Source organism: Amia ocellicauda, chromosome 10 (assembly GCF_036373705.1).
Source record: "Amia ocellicauda isolate fAmiCal2 chromosome 10, fAmiCal2.hap1, whole genome shotgun sequence".
Taxonomy (NCBI): Eukaryota; Metazoa; Chordata; class Actinopteri; order Amiiformes; family Amiidae; genus Amia; species Amia ocellicauda.
This window is the reverse complement of record NC_089859.1, coordinates 10,497,559-10,513,188: the sequence shown is the minus strand read 5'-3', so window position 1 is coordinate 10,513,188 and position 15,630 is coordinate 10,497,559. Positions and strand designations below refer to the sequence as shown.

General features: G+C 36.9%; 1 protein-coding gene across 1 annotated transcript; it reads right to left on the bottom strand.

Moving 5' to 3' along the window:
• Positions 1-1,871: 1,871 nt before the first annotated feature.
• On the bottom strand, positions 1,872-14,280 carry fgf16 (fibroblast growth factor 16). The gene is made up of 3 exons (XM_066714958.1): positions 13,542-14,280; positions 6,869-6,972; positions 1,872-2,201 (listed from the first exon to the last, which is right to left on the bottom strand). The coding sequence occupies exons 1-3, from the start codon at positions 13,813-13,815 to the stop codon at positions 1,956-1,958; spliced, it is 624 nt and encodes a 207-aa protein (XP_066571055.1). The 5' UTR covers positions 13,816-14,280; the 3' UTR covers positions 1,872-1,955.
• Positions 14,281-15,630: the final 1,350 nt, after the last annotated feature.

The window sequence follows — 15,630 nt, the reverse complement described above, 5'->3', positions numbered from 1 at the left end:
AAAAAAAAAGAAAAAAAAATCACACAACAGAGTTTATATGACAGGACAATTTTATTGTCATATTCATTCTTTATATATATATATATATATATATATATATATATATATATATTAGATCTTGTCATTTCAGTAGAATCTACAGTTTCTTTTGAATTTTCAAGTTCATTACAAAATAAATTCTTTTCAATAAATAAATATATATATGTTTATATATATATATAAAGATATATGTTTATATAAATATAAATATATATGTTTATATATATATAAATATAAAATAAATATAAAGTACATCTCATAAATAGGTTCATCCATATATACACCACCATTGCTTACAATTTAATAATGTTCCCCACACCTGGAACATTACAAGTCATTCTCAGTTCAAGAGCAAATGTAACATCCTAATTTACTGCTCTGAGCAGTGAAAACACAAACTCTTTCTCTTCAAAACAGGAAGTAACATAGCTGAAAGCTTATTTGCAGCAGCTTTTTTTGTCATGATTGCTGTTCTCAGTGTATCTAAGGGAACTTAGATAAATGTAAAATAAGTGTATTTACCAGTTAATTAAGTTGTCCTCTAATATACAAATTAGGAGAGCCACTTTTATGGAAACCTGTCATGGATTTTAGGGATTACTTTTACTTCTGTTTTGCATTTAGGTTCTTTTGGTCCTAAATTATCAATTTCTAGAAATATGGCTTAGGTACTGATTATCAATGATTGTATATATAGCAAGCTCACTGTTTTTTTCCGATTCACTTCACTGGCTCTTGTCCATGTACTTAATTGTCAGCACTTCGTACTGGTATTGTCTTCACTACTGAACTGGTTCTGATTTGCAGACAGTTATCGTCTTAATTAACAATAAAATCCTATATTAGAAGGGTTTTAAAATCCACTAGTGCCCATCCTTGGCCTTAAGGAATGATAGAAGCACTTTCCATTCCTAGTAGACCAAGGCCTGTTGTTTCAGTTCTGCCTGAAAAGCAGCAGAATTGTTTGTGTGTACAAGAAAAATATTCACAGGGGGACTAGGCTGAGAACACTAAACACTTGCCAGCTATGACTTTTCAGTGCAAATCTGCATTGTTATTTCTTTGGAGGGGTGTTACATTTCTTCTTGGTAGCAATTTATCCTACTGCACTGCCCTGTTGACTCGGTTGCCGTCTTTTGTTAGCTGACAGACGAGGCGCTTGGGAACGATGGAACAAACATGGTCCTTTGAAAGAAAATGGTAATGATGCTCCTTGGTGCTACAGAGGTAAACTAATTCAGGTGGATTTAAGCCCAGGCTTGAAAAGTGAGTAAATGAATCTAGTTCCTGTGGTACAATATCCTACTAAGCCATTTGAGCAGATTTGTTTGGTAACTGAGAGCTGGGTCATCTGATAAATTGCCCCAAAATATTTTAGCCCTAGACTAAATGAAAACCATGAACCACCTGGAAATTACAAACCCAGAGTTTGGTGGAAGATTTTTGGGGGGATGCCAGGCAGCAGCCCTTGATATATAAAATAATTGTGTTTGCACTTAGGGACTGGCAGGTGGATCGAAGTTTTGATTTAATGTGGCTGATAGTTTCCATTTTCTTTTGAGCAGCTGTTCTGGAAATATATTTAAGAGAAACCAAATTACATCTGATAGTCCAGCAACAATAAAAAAAATAATAACATGAACTGGCATATGAACCTATGACAACTACTGGCATGAAATAAATAAAACGCAACTTTGAAGTGTAGATTGTAACAGGAAAATGAAATGCATAAATCCAGAAACACTCTTATGTTAATATGCATAAACACTGTAGTGCAAACTAATGACAATGTGTTATGAAATGGAGACACAGATACAAACACACAACTGGAAGAAGACCAAAACAGACTTTAACATCTTTCTTTGCTGTGGTTGTCCCACAATATGCCTTTCCACACAGTTTAGAGACACATCCTGTCACCTGTGCTGAAATAGGTCCCTGTATGCTAGTGGGATCTTCTCAATTTCCACTGGCCTCGGTAAAAAATGAGTCAGCTTCTGGTGCTTTTTAGTCCTGCCTCCCTCCCTTGGGGAGCCATCTTTGTTAAGGGCAACGTAGTAATACCTATCTGTATCTGAATGCTTATAGAGAGTTGATGCATAGGTGTTGTACCAGTTCTCTTCAAACTGCTCCCTGAACACACATTCTGCCGTCAGCTTCTTCTGTAAGAGACATAAGAGCATAAGAGCATTAGAAAGTGTCAGACATCCAGTGGGTATTAATGACTTCAAAAACAATTCACTACAAGAAAAATTGGACTACTCCATTTTATGGGGCGTTATCTGTCTAATCAGCTGTACTTTGTAACACCCTTTACTTTACCTTTATGCGTTTCCATGAATAAACTCTTTAAAAGAAAATATATATTGCATTTTAAATATTTATAAGACCAAAGACATTTGTTTATATAATATTTTAACGTTTAACCTTCATGCAAACATCATTTTTTCCATAATACTCATGCCTGTATGAGTGTGGTAACTACAAACGAGGTTGCACATATCTGCCAAGAAAAGCCGGGCCGGTAATAACAAGTGAAATGGCGCTGTCAAAGAAGAGTAAATGTTGCTTTTACAACCAGTTTCAAAAGGATTTTCCGTATTTGCAAGCAACAAAGTGAGAGAAACATCTGTACTATGTTCAGTATGCTACTCTGCATTTTCAACTTCTCATTGAGGCAGGACGTCTATAAAAGAGTACAAAACTACGACTGCCCTGATAGTAGGGTGCATTCATTTATTTTCCCAAGTTGAGGCAATACAAAGCAAAGAATGACTCTATAAACACATACAAGCATGGGGTTATCATACAGTTGATCTGAGAAACTATTAGTATCTATGATTATGGTAAAGACTTTCCCAGTTTCAGCCTTGTATGTGGATTTTTCTGCCGTCCACAAGTCATTCATGACTTCATGGTAGACACGGGACAAACTCTCCATAGTGTTTATATATAAAACGGATAACTACCCTCATCAGAGAAGCCAACAATCTACCAAATATCTCCACTTGTGTGTGCATGCAGTCAAAAACCTTGCTATGGTTTTTCAATTGATTTCTAAAAGACAATTATTTTTCAAATGAGCATGTCAGGTCTGAAGCATACATAGCCACTTGACTTGATTGATTCTCTCTCATACTGTCAAACAGTACAGATGAGAGTCCTATGAGTAATTATGAAATCCTTGGGATTGGTCTAACATTTTAAAACACACATACTAATATTCAGTATTTAAGACAGAACTTGGATTAAAACAAACATTTCAATATTTAGTAGAGATACTGCTATATATACTCTCATTGCTACAATTCATATACAAGTTCAAAACTCGATAGAACACTATATACTTCTAGCATAGTTACCTTTCCACTAATAAACAACAGAAAGCAGTACACCATTTGTTTATACAAGTATTTGTTAGAATTGAATATACAGTACCTTCCTTACACAATCCCTGGATTAAGTGTTCATGATCAGGCATTTAAAAACAAAACCATCTGTAAAACTGAATAGTCTAAAACCAAGCTGTAAATAATAAAGTAATCCAAAAATAGCATACTGTGCACAGCTCTATTTTAACCTTAACTTTAGTATTTTGCAAGGTCCAAATACAGCACACAGAAGGTAGGAAATTTTGTTTTTTTTATTAGGTGTGAAAGGATTTTCACAGTCAGACTCAGTCATTTCAGTGGGAACCTTAATTTCCAGATCTTGTTCCGGAAGGAAAAGGTTTATGAATCAGTTTTTTGTACTTTTCAATCAGTGCTATATTTCAGTTCCAGAGATGGAAGTCATGATTTACCGTGTTCATTGCAGGGAAGACTCTTTTGTTTCCAGTTACTTTCATCACTAGTGGTTAAGCGCTCTGTTCAGGCAGACCAGTTATTTTTTAGCCATCTAAAAAGAATATCAGCTTTTAGCATGCTCTCTCCACATATGTGTTTATTTTCCTGTGTATCTAAAACAAGGTACTTGATTTAGCATTGAATGAGTTGTTTTCCATATGGACCAGTTAAAAATATTATCGAGTGACTTGAAAATCAGAAAACTTAAATACAAATAAATGTAAATTAAGTGTAAGGATTTTACAGATCACATTTTCAGAACAAGAACAACAAAAACAAGTTTGCATAGTGTGTACTACCACCCTGGGAACAGTATTCATAAAAGACATTCAGGTTCGCAAGAAACAAGTACAAATGCAATTTAAGAAGTTAACTAGTTCTGACTGCTGACTCATGGAACTTCTCAAACCAATTTCAAAGGGAAAAGAAAAAAAAATCTGAGGAAAACAAACCCCAATTTGAAAGGAGTTAAAACGGAGGCCAATACTGAGAACCCAGGGGAGTGATGTCAGTAGAACAGGCTCATATACACAATGAGTCCTGTTACATATACAATTCTTTTTTTCTTTTCTTTTTTTAACTGAATACTAGGGGAACCTTTTTTTATCCTAATGCATCTTAATAATGTTAGGTGGTAAAGAATGTCACGCTTAGAACTAATACAGTGAACCGGCACCCACCCATCAAACCCCGGGGATGCCGGCTGCTCTGATTTTTGCCGGCAATGCCAGGTGGCCAGTCTGTGTCTGCTTAGCTACTAGCAACCAAACCCTTCTTATGCTGTCATATTATTCTCTGGTTCACTCGGCCCTCCATGAACAGTAAACTTGTCTTGGTAACTACTTTAAGGCTCAGGAAATTCCAGATATTTCCTTAGAAAGTTTGTTATCTCTGTATTAAGGTGTTAAAATGTAAATTTTGCCTTAAGTCAATTCTGAATCAGTGAACTGAATACATTACTAACCAAATGTGCTCCATAGATTCCACAATATGTTAAATCTTAAAACGGCACAGGGTTTACAATCCTGCAATCACCTGTTTGTATTCTGGTGTGTAAGCAGACAACACATGTGTGTGTATGTGTTTGGATGAAACAATTACATCCCTAATGAATGCATTTTGAAAATTATCTTGGGTTAGTTATGTATTTCTATTCAAGATAAAGTCCCTTTTTGATCCCTGGTTCCTGACACGCCTGGAATAAATTAAAACTTTGACGCACCCGTCAATCGCAACCTCCCAATCCAATATTTGTTGGCAGGTTACCAGTGGGTAGACACTAGAAGTCTACAGCCAACAGAAAGCTGCTGTCAAGTGACGCATTTGCTGTTAATAATTGGCTGCTGGGTCAAAGTTTTGATTTAATCCAGGCCATAACACCACTGAAGATGATTAAAACAACAGAAAAATAAAATATTGTTTCACTTAATATAAGTGAAAGAATGAGTTACTTTACTTTGTATTTTTGCAAACTGCGGATTGAATGTGTTGATTTGATTATGATGCATTACAGATGGAGAAATTTCCTCATCATATTAAACAAATTTGAAAACTTTGGCTTTCAGCTTGGCTTTAAGCTATTAACAGGAAAGACTCAGGTCCCAGCCTCACAAAACAAACTCAGGTGCTAAGGATACTAATCATACAAAGCTCAAAAAGTGCATAGTACTAACAGTATACTTTTATTAAAGAGGTAGCTGGAAAGAGGACCCCTTATAACTATTAACTATTATTATTATTATTATTATTATTTTTATAGATTCATGATCATGTCTTAAAAAGTAACCATGGACTACGATATTTATATGATACCAAACTATTTTTTCATGGCTATGATAATTCAATACTACAAAACCATAGTCCTTAATATAGTGCCCCTGTGTTCACTGCTATGTACTAACTACCATGTACAGTAACTGCTTTTACATATTTACAATAAGAACAAACCTGTTTAATTACGTATGAAAATAACTATGTATGATATTGAAATCCATTCCTTACACAAGTAACTGCATTAGCTTCAGCAAACTTCAGCAAATATGAAGGTGTAAATCTAGGAAATGTAGACTTTGAGAATTAAGCATTTCCATGAGTAATTCAAGGTCTATCAAATCATTGCCAAAGTCCAGGTCTACTTGCATCTCAACTACATCCATCCAGTTCCTGGCACATTCAAAGTGTGTTCCTCTCTTATTGTATGTCCACCAGCCCTCCAGAGTTTCAAAGTGATCGCCTACCCGTGAAATACAGGGAATTACACTTTCCCTGATAGCTGTTGCACTATCACTGGAAAGAATAAATGGAAAGAATTTGTGCGCTGTCTGGCAGCTTTCATGAGAACATCATGATAAAAAGGAAAAGTAATTACCGCAGCCTTTCAATTGATACATGAAATCACTCCTCACCATATTAACCTCTCCATCTGCATTATGATGTGGTTTCCCCTGTGACGCAGTCAATGGCAACTCAGAGACCATCAAAATGAGCTCTGAAAGCTTTGTGCAACTCTGAACCCTCTGGATTTTTGGGGACAATATATGCAATCACCGCCAGGTTCAGCAGGTGAGATGTTGAGTTAGATTGAAGGGGGATGTCTGTAATACAAATACCATGGGAAAATATTCTACCATTGTAGTTTCTGTGTCAGAAGATACTGAGCCCAAAGATGCCTAATCAGGTTAGGAAATGTAATAGTGTTAGCAGACTGAAAAGACTGTTGCCTTTTAAGTACCATATGTGCTGAAGTTTCCTTTCATTTTACAAATATAACAAGGTTGCACTTTTAATTTGAACCAGTACACATTTTTGCCAATAGAAGGACAGATTTATACAAAAACAAGATGTTTAGGTCTGTATAGAGAGGACTGCATTAGAGAGGCAGCCTTGCAATTAAAGCAATTAAACCTCACAATCAGTAGATCGTGCTGTCAGGCGTAACCTATATTCCACATCTAGGTATAGTTCATGCTACATGTGAAACTTACCGACCCATAGAGCTCGCCCCTTTCATTCATTCCCAGGTAGAGTCCAGCATCAACACCACGGATACTGACCAGTCCCACAGCCAGGCTGATGAACTCCAGAATCCCTAAGAGAAAACAAGAGCAATATTCACATTCAGCTCATAAAGACTTTAAATTGTTCCTGGAAATAAAGTGTTAAGTCCCTTAACATTTTACAGCTCACAGCCTATCTAAAACGTTTCGATTTTATTATTTATAAAATTATATCAGCTTCAATTTTTGATGACTGGATTCAGATGTTTATATACGCTACGAAGGCTAAGATAAGCTACTTGAATCTCTCCCTATTCTGGGCTGCTGAGGTTGTTATTTCCAACAGAAAATATTTAATGAACCTTTGCAAACTTTGTTGATTTTCTTGTGTCAATCATCCCCTGCCTGAGAGACATATAGCGGTTTGACTTTACTTTCCTTCAAGCTGTCTGTCAGTAAGTCAGTCTACATTCCCGAAGAACCAGACTGACAGATTGGAAAGTACTCCTGTGTAGCTGTTTCCATTTTCCAATTATTTTGCTTAAGTGGCATTCATTTGAGAATTACTCGATAGGACCATTATTTAATGCGTTCTAAGATATATCTTGTTGAGTTGACATGAAAGCTCAACGGTAGAGCAGAGACAAGCCAGGTAAATGTAATTTTCCCCTGGCGAGAAACAATAAAATACCATATTACAGAGTAATAAAGTGAGAAACATGGATATTACATCCCAGTAAAGCCATGCCCTGTCAGAAATACATAGCTCTCTATAATGAATGATAACAAGTACATGCTAATCGATCTAAGCAAACCCACTGCCCTCTCATTATTACAAGGCAAGGAGTTAACATTAAAGCTAGTTCCTGAGTTTGGCTAGGCATTGTTGTAATGTGTAAGGAACCTTGCTGATGAAAGGATTTAAGAGAAATGGGAAACACATGTATTCATATAGTTGAAATTTGTACTTCAAAGTGGGTTAATTCTGTATCAAAACTGGTGTATTTCAGTTTAGTTTTAACACAGCACCATCTCAAAAAGTAATAAATTGTAGCACATTTGGTATTTTGTTTATAATGAGGAAGCTCCAAATTTTAAATTGGACCCTGATCAGTAGGTCAGAAGTTAACAGAGTTTGAGTTTTCATGCAGGAACATGCATAATCACCTCAATGTAACAATTTAAGAGATATTTCCATATCGGGTTTCAAGTCCAGATTGTTTCAGTTGAGTATCTCAAAATTAAAGCTGATGTTATTATGTGAAGAATAACGGGTCACAGGGACAACGTTTTCTTGATTTATTTAGAAGAAAATTAAAAAGGTGCTTTATGCATGTGGAATAATCTCACTGAAGTCTACAGGGTGGCTTGACTGATATAATCTTTCCTTGGAGAGGGTGAGATCATATGGCGTATTTGAATCTCACAGACAAAAATTATTAGAAGGAACCCAGCATGTATCATTCTCTGGCCAGTGATACTGGGATGTTGTTACAGTTGCGTGCACGAATCTGATTAGGTAATCATCCAATCTCCCTGATTTTCCTCAAGGCTTCCAATCTCGACATTAAACTTTATACTGCTGTACATGAGCATCAGCTTTGAGACTGAAGCTAACCCTGGCAATGTGATAACCTGGGTCCATTTCAAAGGGTTTCTGCAGATTCTCAAAAAAGGGCAACACAATGAAATAACTACGATAACAATGTTATTCCTAAACCTTCTTTATAGTGTTGTTGTATATGGCTGTTACAGTTGTAATTCACATTAACATTTCCTGCGTGAAAACGTGCTCACAAATCGCTGTCCTTCTAACTGGATCTTCCGAAACTGCTTCATTATGAGAAAATTGGATGTCTCTCCATGTCTGTTATGTCCCTGATGGTTGTGGAGTTCAATATAATAACTGATATAACTACCTGAAACTCTGTCAACACAGTTATGTCTTTGGCATGCCTTGCAAATGGAACTTTTTTGTAACTAGCCATTGGAAAGATTTAAGCAGTGGCACAGCTGAAGGGATAACAGCCAAAGTCAGAGTGCAGCAATTGCATCGATTCGTTCTTGTTTCAGTGAGTGTGTGAAAGGGTTTTGTCCAAAATTCTTGCAGAATAGGAGTAGTTAAAGTTAACAGCTTTAAAGTAGGATCATTCATATCCTGTGTATATCAGTTTAATTGCTGGATTTAATTTACTAGGTGAAGAGAAGCCAGATGAATTTCCTGATTACTGCATCAGAGCGGAAAATCACCCCATTGTAACTTACCAGAAAATGATGCATGCTGGGCTGCTATTAATAATGTAAGTATATTAAATTGTAATCCAAATATGACCCCTTCTTAGTCTAGAAAAATAATTTCAGTCAGCCCAACATGGTGAAAACGGTCGTATTATTTAGCATTTGTACATATACACACGAGATAGCTAAGCCTTTATCATGTTCAGTGATGAATTCAGTGGTGTCTCTGAAAACGAGTTATTGTTTAGTTAGGTTCAAGTTGCTCTGATATTTTCAATGTTTTTTGAAGGTGAGGAATTTCGAGACTCACAGTGAGAGGGCAAAGTTGAGGGCCATTCACTTTGAATGTCATCAATATGGAATTTTAATTTAATAACTTAATTTATCAAACAATATTCAGTGTGGAAAGACCTTAAAAGCCTGTCTGTAGCTCAGGCCAGTGCTGATATACAGCTAAGCTGAGACAAAATATAAGATATAAATGTAAAGATTTGCATTGGTATGTGTAGTAATCACATACATCTGTAAATAGATTTCTTTGAGTGCAGTTGTAGGCAGATATTAAAACAAGACCACCCCTCCTGCCGTCCACTGTGTAGAATAAGTAGAGTCTAAGAGAGGTGCTATACACAGAGTCATTTTAAAGTAGCTGTTCATATCACCTTTCATATTCTGTACATGCATCTGATCAATCCTATGTTAGGAAAAACACAGATTTATAACAGGTTATCAAGAGTAAAAATGTTGACTTGGTCAATTTAACAACACTTTCAGTTACATAGTAGTAAGTAGAGTTATTAAGATATTCTCAAATGTATAACCTAGTACTTAAAATATAGTGACAACTGTTATATTTTTGGCCAGTCCTCTCTATTACCATTTTATTACAGAACTAGCTTTTTGGTATTTTTGGTGGTATTCATCTGTTGCCTTAAACAAAAAGATTAAAACAGAATAACAGTCAATACAGAAAGTTTATTAGTGTTGCCATGCTTTCATTTTAACTAATGAAATCTCCCTGAAAGTTCATTATTTCAATGGTATTTGTTCTTCAAATAACAGACACATTTGAACATCCAGTCTATAACATCCTGACGGAAAGTATATATGTCTTGTGGCAGACACCACAACAAACAAATAGTTTTGGATGAGTTTAAAGGTACAATGTCTTATGGAAACATTACCACATTTCAGAATTGCTGAGTTACAATCCATTGAAATGCTGACTATAAAACATCAGGTTAATTAAGCCTATCCATAGTCCCTAACCTCAGCCTGTCCACTTGCTAACATGAAAGTCAATTCAAGTCAAGATATAGAATTATTAATCGATTGATTGAAATCAAGACCATTTCCAATTGGTACTAGAGTACAAAGACAATGGTAATATAGAGATCAATGGCTATAATTGTTTATTTACAAAAAAGTTGTAATTAGTGCAATGGGTGTGTATGTCTCCTCAATACAAATGACATGGAACAAGATAAAAACAGGACCATGGACAGGTCTTTTCCCAATAACACCCTCTCAAGGGTTTAGTTTTTTTTCCAATATACAGTATACATATATACATACTTATAATATAATTGTGCGACCCTACAGTTCAAGATGTTTAATCAGCTTCATGTTCTACATGTACATACAACATGTATAAATCCGTTTTTTGCATTGTTCATAGACATGTTAATACTAGTCCTACACATATATTTTATGGTCTGTATGATTATTTTCTAAAATACCTTATTTCCGAACCAAAAAAAAAAGTATGTAGAGGACAACTGGTATGGTCTTCTGCACACGAGAAAGTTGTCGATGACATTGGATGCAGTGAGTCAACAAAGGAGGACAATATCCTTTTCCACCTACAAGGAGTCTATTTTTTATTGTACATGAAAGGTATTGGACACTTACTACTATACCTCCAGTATGCATCTACTTAGCAATCGCAGCGTGGACAGCTGCAGCACTACACAGCCAATGCCCCTTCGCCCCGCATGGAGAGGACCAACTGGTTCAAGGGATAAAATGAGATTACACTGAGAATCCATGCCCTTCTTCAGCACATAACCTTACTCTTAACTATGTGATGAAATGACTAATATCGTGTATACAGTATATTGTTGAGGGTGCTATGCTGATTATACCAGATGGGATTTGATACCTCAATTTAAATCTCACATCTGATACTGTATTTGTTTTATTTTACATTTGCTATTGGTGAAGCTTTCCCGAGTTGGAAACGTGGTGAACTGTTTTAAAATGTGTGACATAAAAACTGCAAATCAAACATAACTGTACAAGGAAAGTGTGCAGAGGACCCACTACCACAGTTTATAGAAGCCCTGCACAGAAAAATATATTAAAGTTAAGTATGAGGAATGCACAATGAACTGCACAACTTAGTTTGAGCTGACAGCAGTCTCGTCATATTTAGGAAAGGTTTTGTGTATCTAGAATTTTGTTTGGTCCTTAATGTAGAAAAGAAAAAAAAAACTGATGTAACTTTCTTGTTATTAAAAATGTACCTAACATGTTGCCACAGCTGTTAAAAATATAAAATAAAACATACTTATCTTCAAGCTGACGTTTTTTCAGTAAAAACATAAATAATATCTCATTACATTTCAAAAATATATTTTCACATGTCCTTTACTGTGCACTTTAAACCCTTCCAGAAGAACAATTATGGGGAAAAATACATGTTCCATAGTTTATTATTATTGCTTACAACCCTGAACTTCCAAAAAAAGTGAATAAGGACACATCATGTCACAGAAATCAGAAAAGCTAGGCAAGTTTTTATGCTTTAATCATTCTTTTGGGTGGTGTGTCAAAGGGCACAACTGAGGGGTGTGCCAGGGGTTACCCCCCTCCTAAAACACGATGCATGAGAGAAAGAAGAAGTGAAGTCTTCAACTCTAACTCATACAGCGTTCACAGATGCCAGCATATGAACTATCTGGGGAATTCACCTACATCACTTAAGCAGGAATAAGAACAAGTGGAGAAGTTAAACACTAGAATCCTGTAACGTCTCTAACTGAAGTGAATTCAAGACTCGTTTTTCTTTTTCTTTGATAAACTAATCATCCAAGCTTAATATTGATATTGAATAGCTGTATTACCTATAGCTATAGCTATATGCATTCCTTGCTATTGTGTCAAATGGATACGGAGTACTAGTAAATGACGTTATCCAAACAATATTAGCACTGTTCTTTAATTCCTTTACTATTAACAAACTCCACACATCTTTCTAGGACGTTTTTTCTGTGGGGTAGCGTTTCATTGCCTATACAGTTGACAACTGGCAACACTTAGAAAAAAAACGTCCATGCATGTTCAGGGTAAAACATATTTGGAACTTTTTATACAAGAAGAACAAAAGTCGCATCTTTAGCTCTAGTAAGATAATTTACTAGACTGTTCTCCACGGTTTCCCATGTTACTGAACATATACTATGTCCTGCCTCCTGCACAGAGCCTACAGACATTTCAATTGGGATATGGTGATGATAAAACTACCCAATCCCTTTAAAACGCTGGTTCTGGCTCAAAGTGGTATGCATACAACCTATTTGAATTCCAAAACGGTCATGCTTTAAAAATTTCACATTTTGAAGCTGAGCTGCACCTGCAGAATCACTGTGGACTTGAAGCGCAAAAATGCGCATTTCTGTGCCATGACCTAATTTGTTTCTCACTCTCGTTCTAACTGCGGCTGGAGTGATTGATATTAATAGTATAATTAGTCGTGTCTGTGGCTGTGGTCCTTTGAACATGTCCATAAAAGAAAACAGAGCCTGATCGCCTGTTTCCAACCGAGGAGAGACACCTGTGATCCCCGGGGATCAAGCGGGCGCACCTATGGCGAGGGGACGAGGACTGTAACACCTAGAAACAGGTAAACGTCACATTTCTTATTAAAAATTGCCATTCAAGGTGAATCCCATCGCAGTGCTTATTTTCACCACTTAACTGGACAAATTGCTGGCATGGGATGCTGTCACCTGAGGTTTTTCTGAAGTGCTCAAAATAATCGCGCACCACCTCGATATAATTTACTGTTGCATTGTAAGCGTGCGTAAAAACACTTAATATCACGTCTTAAACTAGGGTAAAGCTTCTGCAAATTAAGTCACTATGTTTTTGTCACAATCATGAAAAAGTGTTCGATTCTGTTTTAAATTAAGCACATAATGATTCACATACAGTTAATTACAACCTTTTGAATATTATAACTAGAACTAGTGTTTACATTACAGACACCTCTGACATTTCTACTCGTTACATCAGTAAGTAAGCCGGTAAAAAGTGTTCCAGGTGCTACACTACCAACTTTCATATTTAGTGAATTGATGGTGATCAAAACACTACCAGATCTGGATGTCAAAAAACTGCCTCCTATCTCTCTCGTTCTCACCGAATCTGCTGTGGTCCTGTCTGGTCCCGTGTACCGTGGCGTTGGGGAATATCTCCAGATGAAACCCAGTCCTACAGTACAGCTGCTGCTTTCGCCGCAAGATGCCTCTGAAGTGCCCAAAATCCGTCAGGGAGCCCCTCTGCAACTTCCCTTCAATCTGTCCCAATCTCTCATCCAGACCCACAGGGGACTCCGGCAGAGGGATATTCCCAAAAGCTGGAAAAGCTTGTAAATCCAGATCCAGCGCCCCAAGGAAGCCCCCGACCTCGGCCATGGTTCAGTTGGAAGAGCTGTTCAACCAATTCAAAGTGTGGTCGACTCGGAGATTAAAGTGACCTCTCAAAGGTATCAAACAAACCCATAAAGATGCCTCACCAGTCGTATCCGCAACGCGCCACTTTACGCGGTGCTAACAGGCTTGTTACAATGGAGTTGGTCAGGTTTGTGTTCATGGATCATCTCTTGCCATTCATCCCTGTGCAAATGTCTGTTTATCAGATGGAAAGAGCCGTTTATATACATACTCCCCAAGCATGCACATATTGGATATTCACATGCAAGCCCCGCCTGGCTGGCATCCCCACTTCACGCACATGTGTTTGCGTCCTGGAGAAAAGTGAAGCTCCACTCCCCCCTTGTATTGCTCTTGTTGTTGATGCTGATCTTGTTGTGATTGTAATGGTGAGGCTGATGATGCTGATTATTAATATTACATTTCTCAAGAAATCGACACATTGCACCCAGGCATTGGAGCAGAACTACTCTTGGCAAGAGTGTGTTGGCTGCTGATGAAACCACACAACCATGTGCCTGCAATGCTTTTTTTTATGGATTCCCAAGGGTACAATCCAAAATATGTTAAAGAAGAAGAAAAAAAGCTAGTATGTAAATGCTCGCGTTCTCTTGTTGTGATGTCCATTTATCACAGAGAGGTCTCCAGGCCCCCCTGATTGCCCCCTGTGTCCTTATCCCCCCTGTTTCTGACTCCAACTGAAAAGCAAAAGTCCCCAGGTCAGCCCAGCTCAGCAGATACAGAGGAATAGTACACATTACAAGCCACTGGAGAAGTGGCTGGGTTTGAAGTCTAAAGGAAAGCTGTTTCTCCACCTCCTGGTTGGAAACAGGTGCTTCCTTGCTTTTTCCCCAAGGCGCTAGTGCTGTAGCTTTAAAACAGCTGTGAGAGACATGAAATAGGGAGAGCTAGAAAATAAAACCAAGGTGATGACGAATTTAAGCTCACCAACACTAAAAACACTAAATGGTGAAGATATAACTTAAGAAAAAATATTGCTTCATATAGTATTATATTGTAGTGGTTTGATTTTAATGGTACCACTACCGTTTCTGCTACGTTTGCTTGTAATTGTTATCAGGAATGTGTCTATGAAGTTACCAAATACATGAATATGGGGAATTAAAAAAAGAAAAGAAAAAGAAAAGACTGCTTACACACTACTCGTCCTTTAGGGGGCGCTGTTGCTCCCTTTTACAGAGACACTGGTGTATTTATTGTTTTTGGGGGGAACAAATATGTTTGAGGTTCCATTTGTTATTTTGTTTTTGTTTCGTTATAATCTCGTTATTCATATTTTAATGTGGTGCCAGAACAAATAGCCGTTGATTTACGGAGGGAAAGTGTGCTGTCTGTGTTTGATAAAGGATATCCCATCTACAGTTGAGCTATTCATAGTGGAAATGGTTCATCAGAGTAATTCAGCAGTTTTAATATCATAATTAACATCAACATCGGATCAGGCTACCTGTAATCCAGCAGTTTAATCCCCTAGGCTGCTTGGCACTCTTGCTTTTATTGCACTTTATTAAACTATGCTTCCTTTATGCTCTTAATTGCTTGTGTATTGTTAGCACTTTTGTTTTCCTGCAACTTCTCGTATTCCTACCCCTCCCTTTAGCACATACCTGGGACTTAACTGTATTATGTCTGTATTTGTTAGCTCATTATACTAGGATGGATGATTATTGTGTTTTGTACTGATAGTATTACTGCACTTTGTAATGCTTTGTTTGAAATGTTTCTTTTGTAAACTGGAAGTCTGCTAATACACAATAATAATTCATTTAATCTAAT